The following is a 14,877-nucleotide window of genomic DNA, read 5'->3' on the forward strand; positions in this document are numbered from 1 at the left end:
TGAGATCCACATTCGTGACCGGTTGATCTAGGGCTATAAAATTGATTTCTTCATTAAGAACTATAGGGAACGAGTGTCTGTATGACCTGTTGCAATATCAGATATATTGTTCTCTAATGATCTAAGGAAAGAAGCAACTAGCAAGAAAACAACAACAAATTAGGGCCGCTTAGAAATCCAATCATGAACTCATATAAATGAAATTTGTGGTTTCTCAGTACATCTTGTTCAAATATCAAACCACAGGTATAGACATTGAAACAGATCCATGAATCAACACATTAACATCTCACCAGATAAAATGTATCCCGTGCCATTATTTAGTAGTTTCTGAACCCTTTCCAGGATGTGTACTATGTGATAGGTCTAGTTCGATAAAAAATTTTAAAAAAAAGTACAAAATAATTGGAATGAGCTTTTGGCGAATAACAGATGACAAAATGGAAAGATAGATTGACAAACTGACCATAAATGATTGCAAAATCTCTTTTGTAGCCTCAGAACTGCTTACTGTCTCTACGTGATGTACTAACAGCTTTTTGGTCTTCAACTCCTCTAAGAAAGCGCGAACATAATAACTGAGTCAAGAAGAGTTGTAAAAGACAACTAAAAGATTATATGCATATAAGACAGAGAGAAAGCATCCAATTAAAGCAAACCCACAGTGTATATAGAAAAAATAAACAGAAGATAACCTAAGACATATAATCAGTGTTTCAAAATGCAGATGTGGGTCATAACGCGGCCAAAGCAAATCCTAGTCGACTCAGCACAACGCGAGCGAGTAATCGATTGACGCAGTTGAGTACTCAGTTAACGCGGTCATAACTCGGGAGAGTCAAAGGAGTTTCCATTGGCTTTGTAGGAAAAAATGCGTACTCAGACAAGTACACGGCCAAGGTTAAAGGGAGTTGACTCAGGGAAGTCATGATGACGCAGTGGCATTTTGAAACTATACACATACTTTTTTCGTTTCTTTTGTTTTCGAAAGATAACATAAGTTATTTAACAGAAAACAAAGAAACAGAAAACAAAGAAACAGAAAAACAAATAGTAATGCCCAACAATGCAAGGAAAAGTGGTCGCATGGATCCTAGAGTTAAGGCTTCCCGAACCATACAACCCACCATGTCGTTTGCACTTTGCACACCACGGGGATATGCGTAGAGAACGTAGATCCTACTCCAGTCCATAGTTTGAGAAATATGATTAGCAAGTCCCCACGACCCAACTCTCTTCTTGGACGCCCAATAATGACATTAGCGGAATCACCTTTAAATCAAAGATAACCAATAGGATACTCCTTAAACACCCAAAGCCTCTCAAGAAACACACAAGCTCCCACTTCATTAGGATCTACGATCCCAATAGATCCTCCTTAAACACATGCAGCCCCTCACATGTAATAGCCCAAACACATTCTGACAACCACATATTTCTGCATGATATCCCCCATTAAAAATCCTGGAACTCTTATTTTGTAACAGCCTAGTTGATTATGGAGAACTTGATTCTTCTAAACATCACCTTCTTAGCTGGAGATTCATTACCTTTTCTGCTATTCTTTCATTCCTCAACCCCCACATAATTGTCAAAGGTGTGATCCTCCAAGAATTCTTCCTTTTACTCCTAAAAGCACAAAAAACCCAGCCCCGCCCAATAGGTCCCCAATTTCGGCATAGAATTCGAGACAAATCAGATAATGGAGAATAGTGGCTATGTTCTAAAGAATTAGTGTTTTTAGGAACTGAAATCTAACCATTTTAAGTGTAAGAGGCAATATTTTAAAATTAAAACAAGAAATTACTTTCCATGGGGAGTTGCTACTTTAATATTTTTCAAGAAGCCAGTTTTTTTTTAGCCCGGAATATGCCTCTCTAACAGCACAAACATACACTACGTCACCTCATCCTGGATACCCTCCGTAGCTCATCCATAACTAGCTTAAAAAGATAAGGGCAGATCGATATAAGATACTAAAAAGAGAAAAAAAATGATAGAAAATTTGAATAGAGAGGCATATGTTTGAATCAAGCCAGCTGGCCAACAGAAATATCAATGAAGACATGAAGTACCCGTTAAGTATTCAGGTATCATGTCATGTCAGACCTGGTAAGTTAGGCATGCAAAAGCATCTGAGTATCATAGAGTATATGGCGTTGTCTCAAAAAGAAAATAGTAAAACTCCCAGCATAAAAGAAAATAGTAAAACTCCTAGCATAAACTTCAACTTTCGCAATAGTTACAAAACCAATCCAAAGACCCCTTGTGTAGATCATACATTTGACTTGACTCCAAAAAAATTCCCAAATTAAAGACTCTTAATCCTAGACACTTTCTAACTCTAAAACACATTTAAAGAGCATAGATTTGTCCGGTCTCTTGACTTTCCTCGATTAGTTGACAAATAGTTAAGAAACTATATGCATATGTCCTCTTAGGTTTAGGACGAACAATAACTTTCAATGGATTCGGGGTGAAAATTTCCCCATCTATTCTTACAAGAATAAGTATTAGATTCTATGGTGGATGATTTTCCGATCAAAAATCAATGTTCTACCCAAGGATATATAACATGCTTCCATGGGCACAATATTGCACCAAAAATATATCCTTGGATAGCTTTTTTTGAGCTATGTGGTGCAATATGCATACCCAAGGATATATATGAGTGAAAACCTGCAATCTATTTTCTATGTGAATTGCATTATCAGGTGCAATGTGTGTAAACTTTAACAAAAAATAGATTGCAAGTTTACACCCCAATTGCACCTAAAATGAAATAGGGTTGCACACCCAAACAGACCATTATTTACTGATCGTCCTTCCACATAAGATTACTATTTCATGTTTGAATTTAGTGCTCCAACGAAGACATTAAAAACAAAAAGTCATCTATTCAGATCATAAATTGAGATAAAAAAAAATCCAAATTTTATAAGAGATGATAAGTGTCTTTCACCTTTTCCGCTAGAATCAGAGATGGAAAGGTTCCCAAAATCCAAGAACGGACGCTTGAGAGGTCTTTCATTAATTTCCAACCCTATAAAGAAGAAAACCTCCGAAATCAAATATCCACTCTCCCTTAATTGCTCCAATCATCATCAAATAAGGCCCAAAAAAAAGAAAAAAAATAGTCAAATAAAAGCCTCAAACTCACAAAAAGCATCAAGCCGAGCTTGGAAAGCTTTCCTTTTAACTCTAACAACCACAGGCTTCCCATTTGCAGAACTCAGAGAAGAAGTGCACTCAGATAACTTTGCCATGGTGAATAACAGTAACTCTGGAAACAAATCAAAAGATGAAACTATTTTTAGGGTTTAGAAATTCATGAAAATCAGGGAAAAGAGAGAAGACTATATAATTACTAGGAAAAACAGGAGCAATGGAAGAAGATGAACTTGTGGACAAGGAGGATTACAGAGGACTGATATCCACACTGCCATGTTTTGATAATCGCACTACTTTCTTCGTTTTACATTTTTAAGTAACTGTACAAAGACTATTACAATCACAAAAAAGCTCTCAGAGGCTAATCAGAAAAGTTTAAAACAAAGTGAGCAGTGCCATTATAAAAACATGATACTGAATTGCCATTATCAAATCTGCACTCATAGCAGATCAATACATATGTTAGACATTGGATTTCATTTATATTGGAAAATGATCTATGTTTGCCCTTGATCTTGGTCTATTTTTTGTTTTCCTTTCATTTGCTAGTAGACTAGATACTTCTTATCTGGAAATAGAAAAAAAAAATACTGAAATAAACACATAGCCAGATTACCGGAGGATTCCCTTTCTTCTTCTTCGGCCTCGTATGGAGACTAGAGAGAGAGAGAGAGTAGAGGGAACGCGGAAAGGAAAAGCAGGGTTTTATGTAGATTTTATTGAGTTTATGTTTATATATGGTGTAAGCCCTTATAGTCCCGTATTTTTCAAAAAGTACTATACGGACCACATCACACGATGATCCAGACGGTCCATGTGATTGAACACAACGTAAATAGTAGACCTGCCAACCGGATGGGCAGGGCTGCATTTCACCCTACCCGTATGGGTCCAGGTCATACGACCGGGTCAAAATGACTAGGAATTTTACGGGTCACTACTCGGTGGACCCAGACCCCACCTACACGGGACAGGTTGACCCGCAGGTCACCCCTTTTTAAAAAAAAAAAAAAAAAAACCTCTTTGCACGTATTTTCGTCCCACGCACCAAACGTCATCCTCTCGAAGAAGTCTCTTGCACGTTTTTTTTTTTTTTTTTTAAAGAGTCTTTAATAGCTTTCACTCTATAACCTATTATTTCTTGTTTTGTGTATTCTCGATACCCACGCGCATGGTTAAGTGGCAGATTTAGACGACAGGAAGAAAAAGCAGCATTTTCATCACATCCTCTTCCCCAAAAAGTATTCCACTTTTTAACGGGCACCCGCAGGTCCACCCCGCCCGACGGGCCGGGTGGACCCGCGGGTCATATTAAAACGGGTCACTACTTTGGGACCCAGACCCAGAAATTACGGGTGGGCCGGGTCGACCCGTGGGTCTGTGTCACTTCTTGCCCAGTCTAGTAAATAGGTTGTCCCTCAAAAATCATTTCCAGAGGATGATCCTAGCCCTCTGATCTATAGAGGCTTAGTTCCTCTAAGATTGGAGGGTTGGGATCGTCCTCAAGAAATGTTTTTTTGGGCAAACCTATTTACGTTGTGTCCCATCATACGAATGGTTTGTATCATCCTATAGTGTGGTCTGCACAGTATTTTTTGAAAAATACGGGACTATAGGGCTTACACCATATAAAATCTCGATTTTATTTGGTTTAAGACAGTTAGTCCTCTATTTTTCACAAAGTGATGTGCTTACCATAGGATGATCAAAGTCGTCCATTTGATGGCCCACAATGTAAATAGGTTGTGTCCCAAAAATCATTGCCATCGGATGATCCTAACCCTCCAATCCAAAGAGCTTTCCATAACATGCAGTTCCTCGGGAGATGGGAGGGCTAGGATCATCTTATGGAAATGATTTTTCAGGCACAATTGCGGCCCATCAAATGGACGGTTTGGATCATCCTATGGTGTGGGCCGTGCAGTACTTTTTGAAAATTACTTGACCATAGAGCTTATACATATGAGAAATTATATGGTGTGTAGTGCCACAAAAAATAACAGTGGGGCCCACTTTATTTGGGTGATCCAAACCATTCATTTTTTGGGCCCTGATGTAGATAGGGTGTACCCAGAAAATCTTCACCATTTGGATCTTAACCTTCCCATTTGTGGAGGTTTAAAGTGGATGCAAAACCTCACAGATTAGAAGGTTAAGATCATCCTAAGGAAAATATTTTCTGGGCACACCCGATCTACATCTGGGCCCAACAAATGAATGGTTTGGATTACCCAAATAAGGTGGGCTCCATTGTTTTTTGGGACTGCACTTGCATGCGCGGCGGTCCACCATATAAAGTGTATGTATGGGGTCTGCTCGTAGGTATGGTGTGGCCCATAAATTCCAAACCCTTTATTTGTTGGCCCCCTCTTCCCCTGGCCACCCCTTCTTGCGTATTTTTGAATTTTGACTAAGCATTTTTTTTTCATACAAGGGGATTGTCCGGAGAAGAAGAGCGGACGAATATTTCATGGGAAGTAATATATTCGTGTCCCTTTCTTCCCTAGGCCAGCCCCGTACAGTGTATTTATAACGACTTTTTTACACTACAAGGGGGTGATCCAAGTATGAATAAGGGGCGAATGCATCCGTTTTTTCTCTCACTCTCTATATGAGAATGCTTTGCTTTATAACATAAACCCTAACCATGGTTTTAAATTTCGACCGAAATCCAAAATTTCGGTGGGGACTGAAACCGAAATTTTTCGAAATTTCATTTTTCGCCATTTTTGGATTTCTGTCCGAAATTTCGACTAAATGCCATTATTTATTTATTTTTAAAAGTGTTACAAAATTTCGGCTGAAATTTCGGAATTTCGGTTTGGAATTTCTAACCAAATTACCAAATTTCGGATTTCGCCGAAATTTCGGTTTTCGGTGGGGTCCGAAACGGTTACCGAAACTGAAATTTTAAACCATGACCCTAACACACCCCATTGTCAAAGCAGTGAAACAAAAAAAACAAAAAGGTAAAAGGTTTTTTTGCATTTATTTATGGAGAATCTCTTTTGTTAGTCTCTTTTACTATGTTGTATATTAATCTCTGTTTTTTTAAATGGCTGTTATTCCTTTTTTTCTTTAATGGATTAATCTCCGTTATTCCTTTTCTAATCTCTGTTATTCCTAATTTATATTAATCTCTGTTATTCCGTTTTTTTTCTTTAATGGATTCAAATATTTCTTACATGAATGAATTATTATGGGCAGAAGACACTACTCTCTGATAATGCTTTAACCCAATTGTATTTTACCATCTTTGTTTTCTCTTGAGAGGACATTTTTCCCATAAATTTGGTTGTGCCTATTCTTTAATATTTTTATGACAAAGAAATACAGGAAAAAATGCATTGTCTTTTTTAATGTTTCGGTGTTTACTTTGGTGTTTTCATGTGTTTCTTTTATTTCACCTAGTTGTTATTGTGCACAATATTTGGCTAATTTCACTAGCTTTAGTTCACTATGTGGATGGTGATGATGCCAAAATCCGCTCAACACAATCTAGCAGTGATAGAGTTATTCCTGTAAGCAACTAGCACTCACAGAAAGATATTAGTAGTATCGAATTATGATACTACAATTGTTTAGGCTAAAAATCGGAATCACAGGTAAGTTGAAGGGAAGGAGATGAGATTCAGAAGTGTTACCAACACAGGTGGATAGAGATGAATTATGACTGAACCTGGTCTTCCCAAGCTGCCTACGTACCCCTTTTTTGAGGATCAAGTCTAACGTAGTTCCATTATGAAGGTGAGTGTCTCCTTTTATAGATAACAGAGTCAGTGATAATTAGAATCTTACTGTTTTAGGAGTCTTTCCTTATTGGTTGACTTCCTCGGGAGATAAGTTTATATCTATTTTTTATGGATATCCCTTCTCCTTATACAAGTAAGTTGCTATCAATAGGACTCCTATGTTTGGAAAATTACCGCCTTAGAGTATATTGCCTCCTAGAAGGTCAGTTTCCCAATTATAGACGTTGCTATTTATGAGGAGAGGATAAGGTCTCATTCCCTTACGCCATAGGTCGGCTTCTAATTACTCGGAAGTACCACGTGTCGTTCATCGACGGTAGGTGATGTGGACCTCGATCCTGAGAGAGGTGGGGGACGAGCCCCCACATCCTCTAGATCATCCACATGAAAGAGAGCTCTACCAAGGAACTCTCAAAACAGGTGCCACCCTCATAGCATAGCACGAGTGGCGATACAAATGAGATACCTCTCGATTCAGGAACAAGTCCAGATTCGAGACGTATCTAAACAAACTCAGAGTCGTCATCCATGGTATACGGCCATGGAACAAAAAAAAAATCTTCTGTGCAATAGATAACCAAAAATATATATGGGTCCGTGCCTGATTACGAATGGAGAAGGTCTGAAGAGCACCCCCCATTCGCCCGAGTGCAAGCACTTGGTCTCTTATGCCATTTATTATTAACTTTGAAGAGTTTTGGATGAAAATCATATGAAATGGGAACAAATATCCCCGAGAAAATGTCTACCTAATCATGCATGACCCGGGGATAATAAGAACATACAAAATAAATAAAAGAAGTGTCACCTAAGCATAGCTAAGTTACAAGTGACATGCCTAATGGATGTCTAGGTTCTGGTGGACAAACACATGCATGCTACTGTAGAGACGCCATTTTGACAAGGCCCTAAACCCGCGTATTCGAATGAAATCCCGAGGTTGAACAAGGTCCGCAAGTGCGAAATAAACCCTAAAATTTTGAGAAATATTGTTGTTGCCTAGCCCACTGAACATGTTTCACAACCCAGGAAAACCCAAAATCGCATTTGTACACTGGAATCGCCGACCCTGGTCCTCATACCTGTGTTCCTAAAATTTGCAAAAAATTGTGAAATGCCTGTGAGTTTTGATATTATCACTCCTCTATGCGTACCCCTAAGCTCCCGAATGGCATGTTAGATAGCTTATCTTCTTTAGGTGTTTAAGGGGTCCTCAGTGATCATTGTCATTTTATAAAATACCCTGCAAAAATCATAAGGGAAGAAGAAGAGACAAGTTGAGTTGTGCAAATATCAAAATCTGGTGTGTTGATATCATTTTCCTTTTTCAGGGTGAAAAGGGGGTTTGCTATCTTTACAGGGGTAATTTTGTAAGTCTAGTATTACTTTGGTTGTAAGCAACCCTTAGCAGCCATTGGATCGAATTAGAGGGTTAGGATCATTTGAAGAGAAGAGAATTTTTAACCCTATTTTCTACCTGGACTCCCCCTTTTAGATAGAAAAAGAGGAGTCATAAACCACTATCGGGGTGTCCAAGGAGTAAAAGGGGGGGGGGATTTCATTTCCTTTTTAATAAGAGGATCGGCTAGGGTTTTCTCAAAGAGGAGGCCTGGTTTTTGCAAGAAAAAAAATCAAGAAAATAGAGAGGGAGAGAGTAGCCGCCATCACCACCTCTCTCATCGTCGCCTCCAACCTCCGGCAAGCCACCATCATCTTGGCCCTCCATCTCCACCTCGCCACCATCTTCCCCTTTCACCCACAACCTCTGCAACTACTCCTGCCGAACCTCCACTATTGCTGGCCGCACCCATCTTCCACCGCCATCTCAGCCAACCTCCACCATTAAACCCAAATCCTCCACCACCACCTCTCCCAACTCCGGCCGAACCTCCACCATTGCTGACCGCACCCATCTTCCACTGCCATCTCAGCCACCTCTACCACCATTTCTCCACCCCCATCAAACCCATCTCATTTCCCTCATTTTTTTTATTACAGATTCAATCCCCAACCTCTGCAACTTCCGACCTCAACCCTTTCTTCTCCGATGATTCCTAACCTAACTACCAAATCCACTCTCAAAAACCCATTTCTCCACCTCCATTAAACCCATTTCCATCAAAACCCTATTCATCTCTTTATGAAACCCTAGAATCTGACCCCCATTTCCATTTTCTCCGGCGGATTTCGCCGGAATCCGGTAAGCCCATCCCATTCCACGGCCACCAATTCCATCCATTAATGCCACTGTCATCATCTCTTCCCATGTCCTCCATTTTGACCACCCCGCCCTGATTCTAAATTGAAACCACCATCTCCCACACCACCAAAACCAATTCCTCTTCTCTGTAAACCCATCCGATCCCCATTTTCTGCCACATATTGCTTAGACTCTGAAGAAAGAAGGAGATAATGGAAGATTAGAAGAAGAAAAATGGAGTTCTTCAAGTGCTTCAAGAGAATTTGAGTTCAAAAGTTTTTGCAGGAGAATGATAGAAGGGGGTTTTGAAGTTATGAGGAGGAAGAGAAACCCTCTCTGTTTGGTAAGAAAAGAGGGCGTGATTTCTTTTCAATAGTTTAGGCCCTAGAATTTTGGGTGTAGATAAGAAGAAGAAAAAGAGGGATTCGAGCACTCACTTCGCCACTATTGCTACATAGAGAAGAAGAGTCTCTTGAGGGTGATCTTTGTTTGAAAATTGAGGGTACCGTTGTTGATAGAAAACAGAAACTTGTTGCTTCAAGGCGTGATATCACTTTCCTTAAGACAAGATTCGCCCCCACTAGTAGTGTGCAAAGGGGATCCGCGAATTGCCTCCAAGATACAATGAAGCCTAGTAGGGAAGCCCTACTAATGTTTGATGACGTGTAGCACTAGCGGAATCAAACCCGAAATGCCCTTCCGAGAGAAATTTCTAGATAATGTTTCTGCAGAAAAACAGTATCTAGAACAGTAAACAAAAGAAAAATAGTATGTAGAAATACTTGGGGATTTTGTAGGAGTGTAGAAGAGAGTGTAAAGTCTATCAGAATTTCCAATTCGTTTTTCTATATGAAATGACCGAATTCTGCACATTTTGTAGACCACCTGGTGTCTTTTGAGTGTGAAAAACACCTCTACAGGGCACCTTTCCAGAATGTTTGAAATCTGACCGTTAGATCGCACCCATTGATATTGAACGGTCCTGATCGATCCTAGATGTGACTGTTGGTTTGAGTAAAACCTCTCTTCAACCCAGTCATCGTTAGATCAACCATCTATGGTGTGGATCGCACCCGCTTGGCACTTGACCGTTGGGGGAAGGGACACAACCATTTGATCACACCCTTTGACCGTTGGAGTTATGGGCCCGTTGGGCCAACCGTTAGGCCCGAACCGAAGCCCAACCCAACCGGTCGGCTTGATTGGCCTACGAACCATTTGGCCCACACCCATCCAACCGGTCCACCTTCATCTTGATCCAACGGTGCAGATCAAATCTGGAAAAATTAAAGGCTCCAATCGCTCCTCACGACGTTGCGTACGTGCGAAGTGCAAAGTGCGCCTAAAAAAGCGCCACTATGCGCCCTATAGCCATTGCCCACGCCGCGCGCGCGCGTGCGGGTGCGCGTGTGCGAACGGTGCGTTGCACCATCCCCCGGGTCCTACCATGGGTTCAACCCAATGTGCAATCAAACAAGTAATAGAAAAGTGTAGTGCTTTATAAGCCCTTCTCTTTCTTTTCTCTCATCCGGTACGGGACTATCTTTTCAACTACACTACTACATCATTTTGTAAAAGCAAATCTTTCCAAGAAAATATTTTCTTTTTCCCAAACGCTTTTGATAAAACATTTTCCAAAACACTAAAACATGCAAAACATATGATTTTGAAAATCCAAAATCACTAACAATCCCCCACCATTTTCAAAATCAAAGAAAATTTTCTCATCAGGCTTGGAAATCTTATGCATAGATGAAGGTATCTCTCGATTTGAACCTTCACTTAGTGAGGACACATCCAAGTTAACCAGAATTGCATAGTAGACGTATCTTTGAACTAGCTATTCTTTTTGGTTAACCGGATACGTCTCACACACAAGATTTCACTTCTTTGGGCAATTTCTAAAACCGACACATGTACTGGCCTTGTGTCTATATCTTGGTTTCATGAGCGCTCTAGAGACTAGCCAGGTCTCATAGGAAGCGGCACCACTCCCACACTCACATAGGTAGGCTTATCAAGAGTGCCCCTGTAACTAAAACACTCTAACACTATGTTATAAGCCTATTAAGAGTTTAAATACTCAGCCTTCTCCTTTTAAACATTACAGGTACCAAGCACTTTACCTTGGGATGGCAAATAATACAGATTATAGTGCTTGCAATCACTCCATATGATGTATTTGGACTCATTGAACTCAAGACTTGATGTTTATTCAAGTGTTGAGTTGAGGTTCCATCATTGGTGACCATTGGTTAATGGCTTTAACCCCATCCCTAATGATGTTTTACACACCAGATCTCTTGCAAGAGCTTTAGTGAATGGATCAGCCAAGTTTTGGCTCGATCTCACAAAATCAATAGTTACTACTCCATTAGTAAGTAGCTCTCTTATAGTAATATGTCTAAGTCCTATATGTCTGGACTTACCATTATAAACATGATTATATACCCTTGATAGTGTGGCCTGACTATCACAATGGACATAAATCGATGGCATTGGTTTAGACCATAACGGAATTTCCAATAACAAATTCCGAAGCCATTCCGCCTCTTTACAGCATGCTGCCAGAGCTATAAACTCTGCTTCCATAGTTGAAGTTGTTATGCATGTCTGTTTCTTAGAGGCCCAGGAGACTGCTCCCCCACCAAGGGTGAAAATCCACCCACTGGTTGATAAATGGTCTATACGCTCAGTTATCCAACTAGCATCAGTGTATCCTTCTATTACAGTTGGATACCCACTATAACATAAACCATAGTCTATTGTTTTCTTTAAATATTTTAAAACTCTATAGACTGCATTCCAATGAGATAAACTAGGATTACTGGTAAACCTACTAAGTTTACATACAGCAAATCCTATGTCTGGCCTAGTACAAGTCATAGCATACATAAGACTACCAATTACACTAGCATACCCTAGTTGAGAAATAGTCCTGCCAGTATTAAGATACAACTTTATATTTGGGTCAAAAGATGTTGAAATGGGTGAGCATTCAAAATGGTTAAACTTTTTGAGAACTTTCTCAATATAATGTGATTGTGTTAGAATAAGACCATTATCCTGTCTTATGATTCTAATACTCAAAATCACATCAGCTTCACCCATATCTTTCATATCAAAGTTTTGAGAAAGAAATAATTTAGTACTTTGAATGCTTTCAATATCAGTACTAAAAATTAACATGTCATCAACATATAAACAAATAACAACACCTTTGCCACCCTTAAATTTACTGTATATACATTATCTGACTGATGTATCTTATAACCATTTGACACTAAGACTTTATCAAATCTTTCATGCCATTGTTTAGGGGCTTGCTTAAGCCCATACAAATATTTGATAAGCTTACATACTTTATGCTCTTGGCCTGACAGAATAAATCCCTCAGGTTGTTCCATATACACTTCTTCATCAACTTCACCATTTAAGAATGCGGTTTTAACATCCATCTGGTGAATGTGAAGTTTGTATATGGAAGCAAGGGCAATCAACACTCTAATGGTAGAAATCCTAGCAACAGGTGCATAAGTGTCAAAGTAATCAATACCGGGTTTTTGAGTAAACCCTTTGGCAACTAACCTTGCCTTAAACTTTTCTATGGTCCCATCTACTTTGATCTTCTTCTTGAAGATCCATTTACATCCTATAGGTTTAGACCCAAGTGGTAGATCAACCAAAATTCAAGTTTTATTACCCATGATATAATCCATTTCGTCATTAATTGCTTCTTTCCAAAAGGCAGTATCTTGTGACTTTATGGCTTCTCCATAGGTTTGAGGGTCACTTTCTATGCTTAAGTTTAACAAGACAGAACCTTGGAGTTTTTCTCTTGTCCCTTCTACCAGGTAGGTTACAAAGTCAGGGCCAAAACTCCTATCCCTTCTATCTCTTGAACTTCTTCTTATTTTACTAGGTTGTACACTAGGTTCACCAACTTCTGTTTGTGATTCTAAAGGATGATCTACAGAAGTTGTAGGTTCAATTTCTTTAGGAATTGAAGTGAACCTATTTTCATAGAAAAGGCATCTCTAGACTCAATTATGGTATTGACATCTATGAAATCATTTGGTTCTATAACTAAGAACCTATAGGCCTTACTGTGACTAGTATATCCCAAAAAGATACACTCAATACCCTTTTCACCTAATTTCCTTAACTTAGGTTTAGGGACTTTAACTATAGATCTACAACCCAAAACTTTAAGGTAACTTAAGTTTGGTTTTCTTTTCTTTCACAATTCATAAGGGGTTATATTAGATTTCTTACTAGGTACCCTATTCAAAATGTGACAAGCCGTAAGTAAGGCTTCATCCCAAAAACTCTTATTTAAACCAGAATTAACAAGCATAGCATTAATCATTTCAGTAAGTGTCCTATTCTTCCTTTCTGCTACACCATTTTGTTGTGGTGTATAAGGGGCAGAAGTTTCATGGACTATGCCTACTGATTCACAGAAATGAGGAAAGTGATATTCACCACCTCTATCTGATCTGAGACATTTAATGCTTGTTATACATTGGTTTTCGACTTCAGTTTTATAAATCTTAAATTTTTCTAAAACCTCATCTTTATGACTAAGTAGATAAACATAACAGTACTTAGAATAATCATCAATAAATGTAACAAAGTACTTTTTACCTCCCTTTGTGGGAACACTATGTATGTCACATACATCACTATGAATTAAATCTAACAAGTTAGAAGTTCTATCTACTTTAGGAAATGACTTAGTGATTATCTTGGTTTGCATGCATGTTTTACATCTATCTACTACGTCATTTTCATATTTAGGAATTAAGGTTAACTTAACCATATAATTCATTTTCCTAGTATTTACATGTCCTAAACGATTATGCCATAAAGATAAAGAAGAATCCAAAACATAAGCAAAGACATTCACTTTATTGATATTAAGTTTGAACATCCCTTCATACATATATCCCTTCCCAACAAAATTACCCCCCTTAGAAAGAATGAACTTGTCAGATTCAAATACAAGTTTGAAGCCATTCTTGTTGAGAATGCTTCCAGACACTAAGTTCTTTCTAACTTCTGGTACATGGTAGACATCGGTTAGAGTGAGTCGCTTGCCGGATGTGAACTCAAGTTCCACCTTGCCCTTCCCTTTGACTTCTGCTGTCGACGAATTTCCCATGTATAACACGCTTCCATCTTTAACTGTTTCATAAGTTGAAAACAGGTTCCTGTCTTTACAGACATGCATCGTCGCACCAGAGTCAATCCACCAATCATTGCCATCTTCAAGCATATTTGTCTCTGAAATCATGGCGACAAACTTTTCTTTGTCTGTTGGTGCACCCGACTTCTTATCCTTAAGAAGTCGGCACTCACTCTTGTAATGGCCTGGTTTGCCACAGTTGAAACAAGCACCCTTTCTTTTCTTATTCTTATTAGTCTTCTTTTCAGGGTGTTTGTTTCTCTTCCAATTGCCTTTTCCTTGTTGGTTCGAATTCTTGACATTTTCCACTAAATGGATCTTAGAGGATACAGTTTCATTTTCTTTCTTGTCTCTGATTCTTGACTCTTCCTCAATCCTGAGGCATTGAGCCAAGTCTTCAATAGACATTTCCTCTTTCTTGTGTTTTAGACTTTTTCTAAAGTCTTTCCAAGTTGGTGGAAGTTTGTCAATAATTGAAGGGACAATGAAGGAATCATCAAGAAGGATGCCTTGCAAATGAATTTGACTAATTACATGTTGTATTTCATGTAATTGATCAATAACAG

General features: G+C 38.9%; 1 protein-coding gene across 2 annotated transcripts in view; it reads right to left on the minus strand.

The window, feature by feature from the left end:
• Positions 1-3,887, minus strand: part of LOC143887631 (RNA-directed DNA methylation 4-like) — a 62,428-nt gene extending 58,541 nt beyond the window's left edge. For both annotated transcript variants that reach the window (XM_077391743.1, XM_077391742.1), the window contains exons 1-4: positions 3,788-3,887; positions 3,161-3,283; positions 2,963-3,043; positions 467-555 (exon numbers count right to left, since the gene is read on the minus strand). In XM_077391743.1, coding sequence (XP_077247858.1) covers positions 467-555; positions 2,963-3,043; positions 3,161-3,266 — 276 coding nt within the window. In that variant the 5' untranslated portion in view covers positions 3,267-3,283; positions 3,788-3,887. The remainder of the gene's footprint in view (positions 1-466; positions 556-2,962; positions 3,044-3,160; positions 3,284-3,787) is intronic.
• Between the last annotated feature and the right edge of the window lie 10,990 nt (positions 3,888-14,877).

Source organism: Tasmannia lanceolata, unplaced genomic scaffold (genome assembly GCF_043159265.1).
Source record: "Tasmannia lanceolata isolate RefF3 unplaced genomic scaffold, GAP_Taslan_0.1 ptg000012l, whole genome shotgun sequence".
In the NCBI taxonomy this organism is placed as follows: domain Eukaryota; kingdom Viridiplantae; phylum Streptophyta; class Magnoliopsida; order Canellales; family Winteraceae; genus Tasmannia; species Tasmannia lanceolata.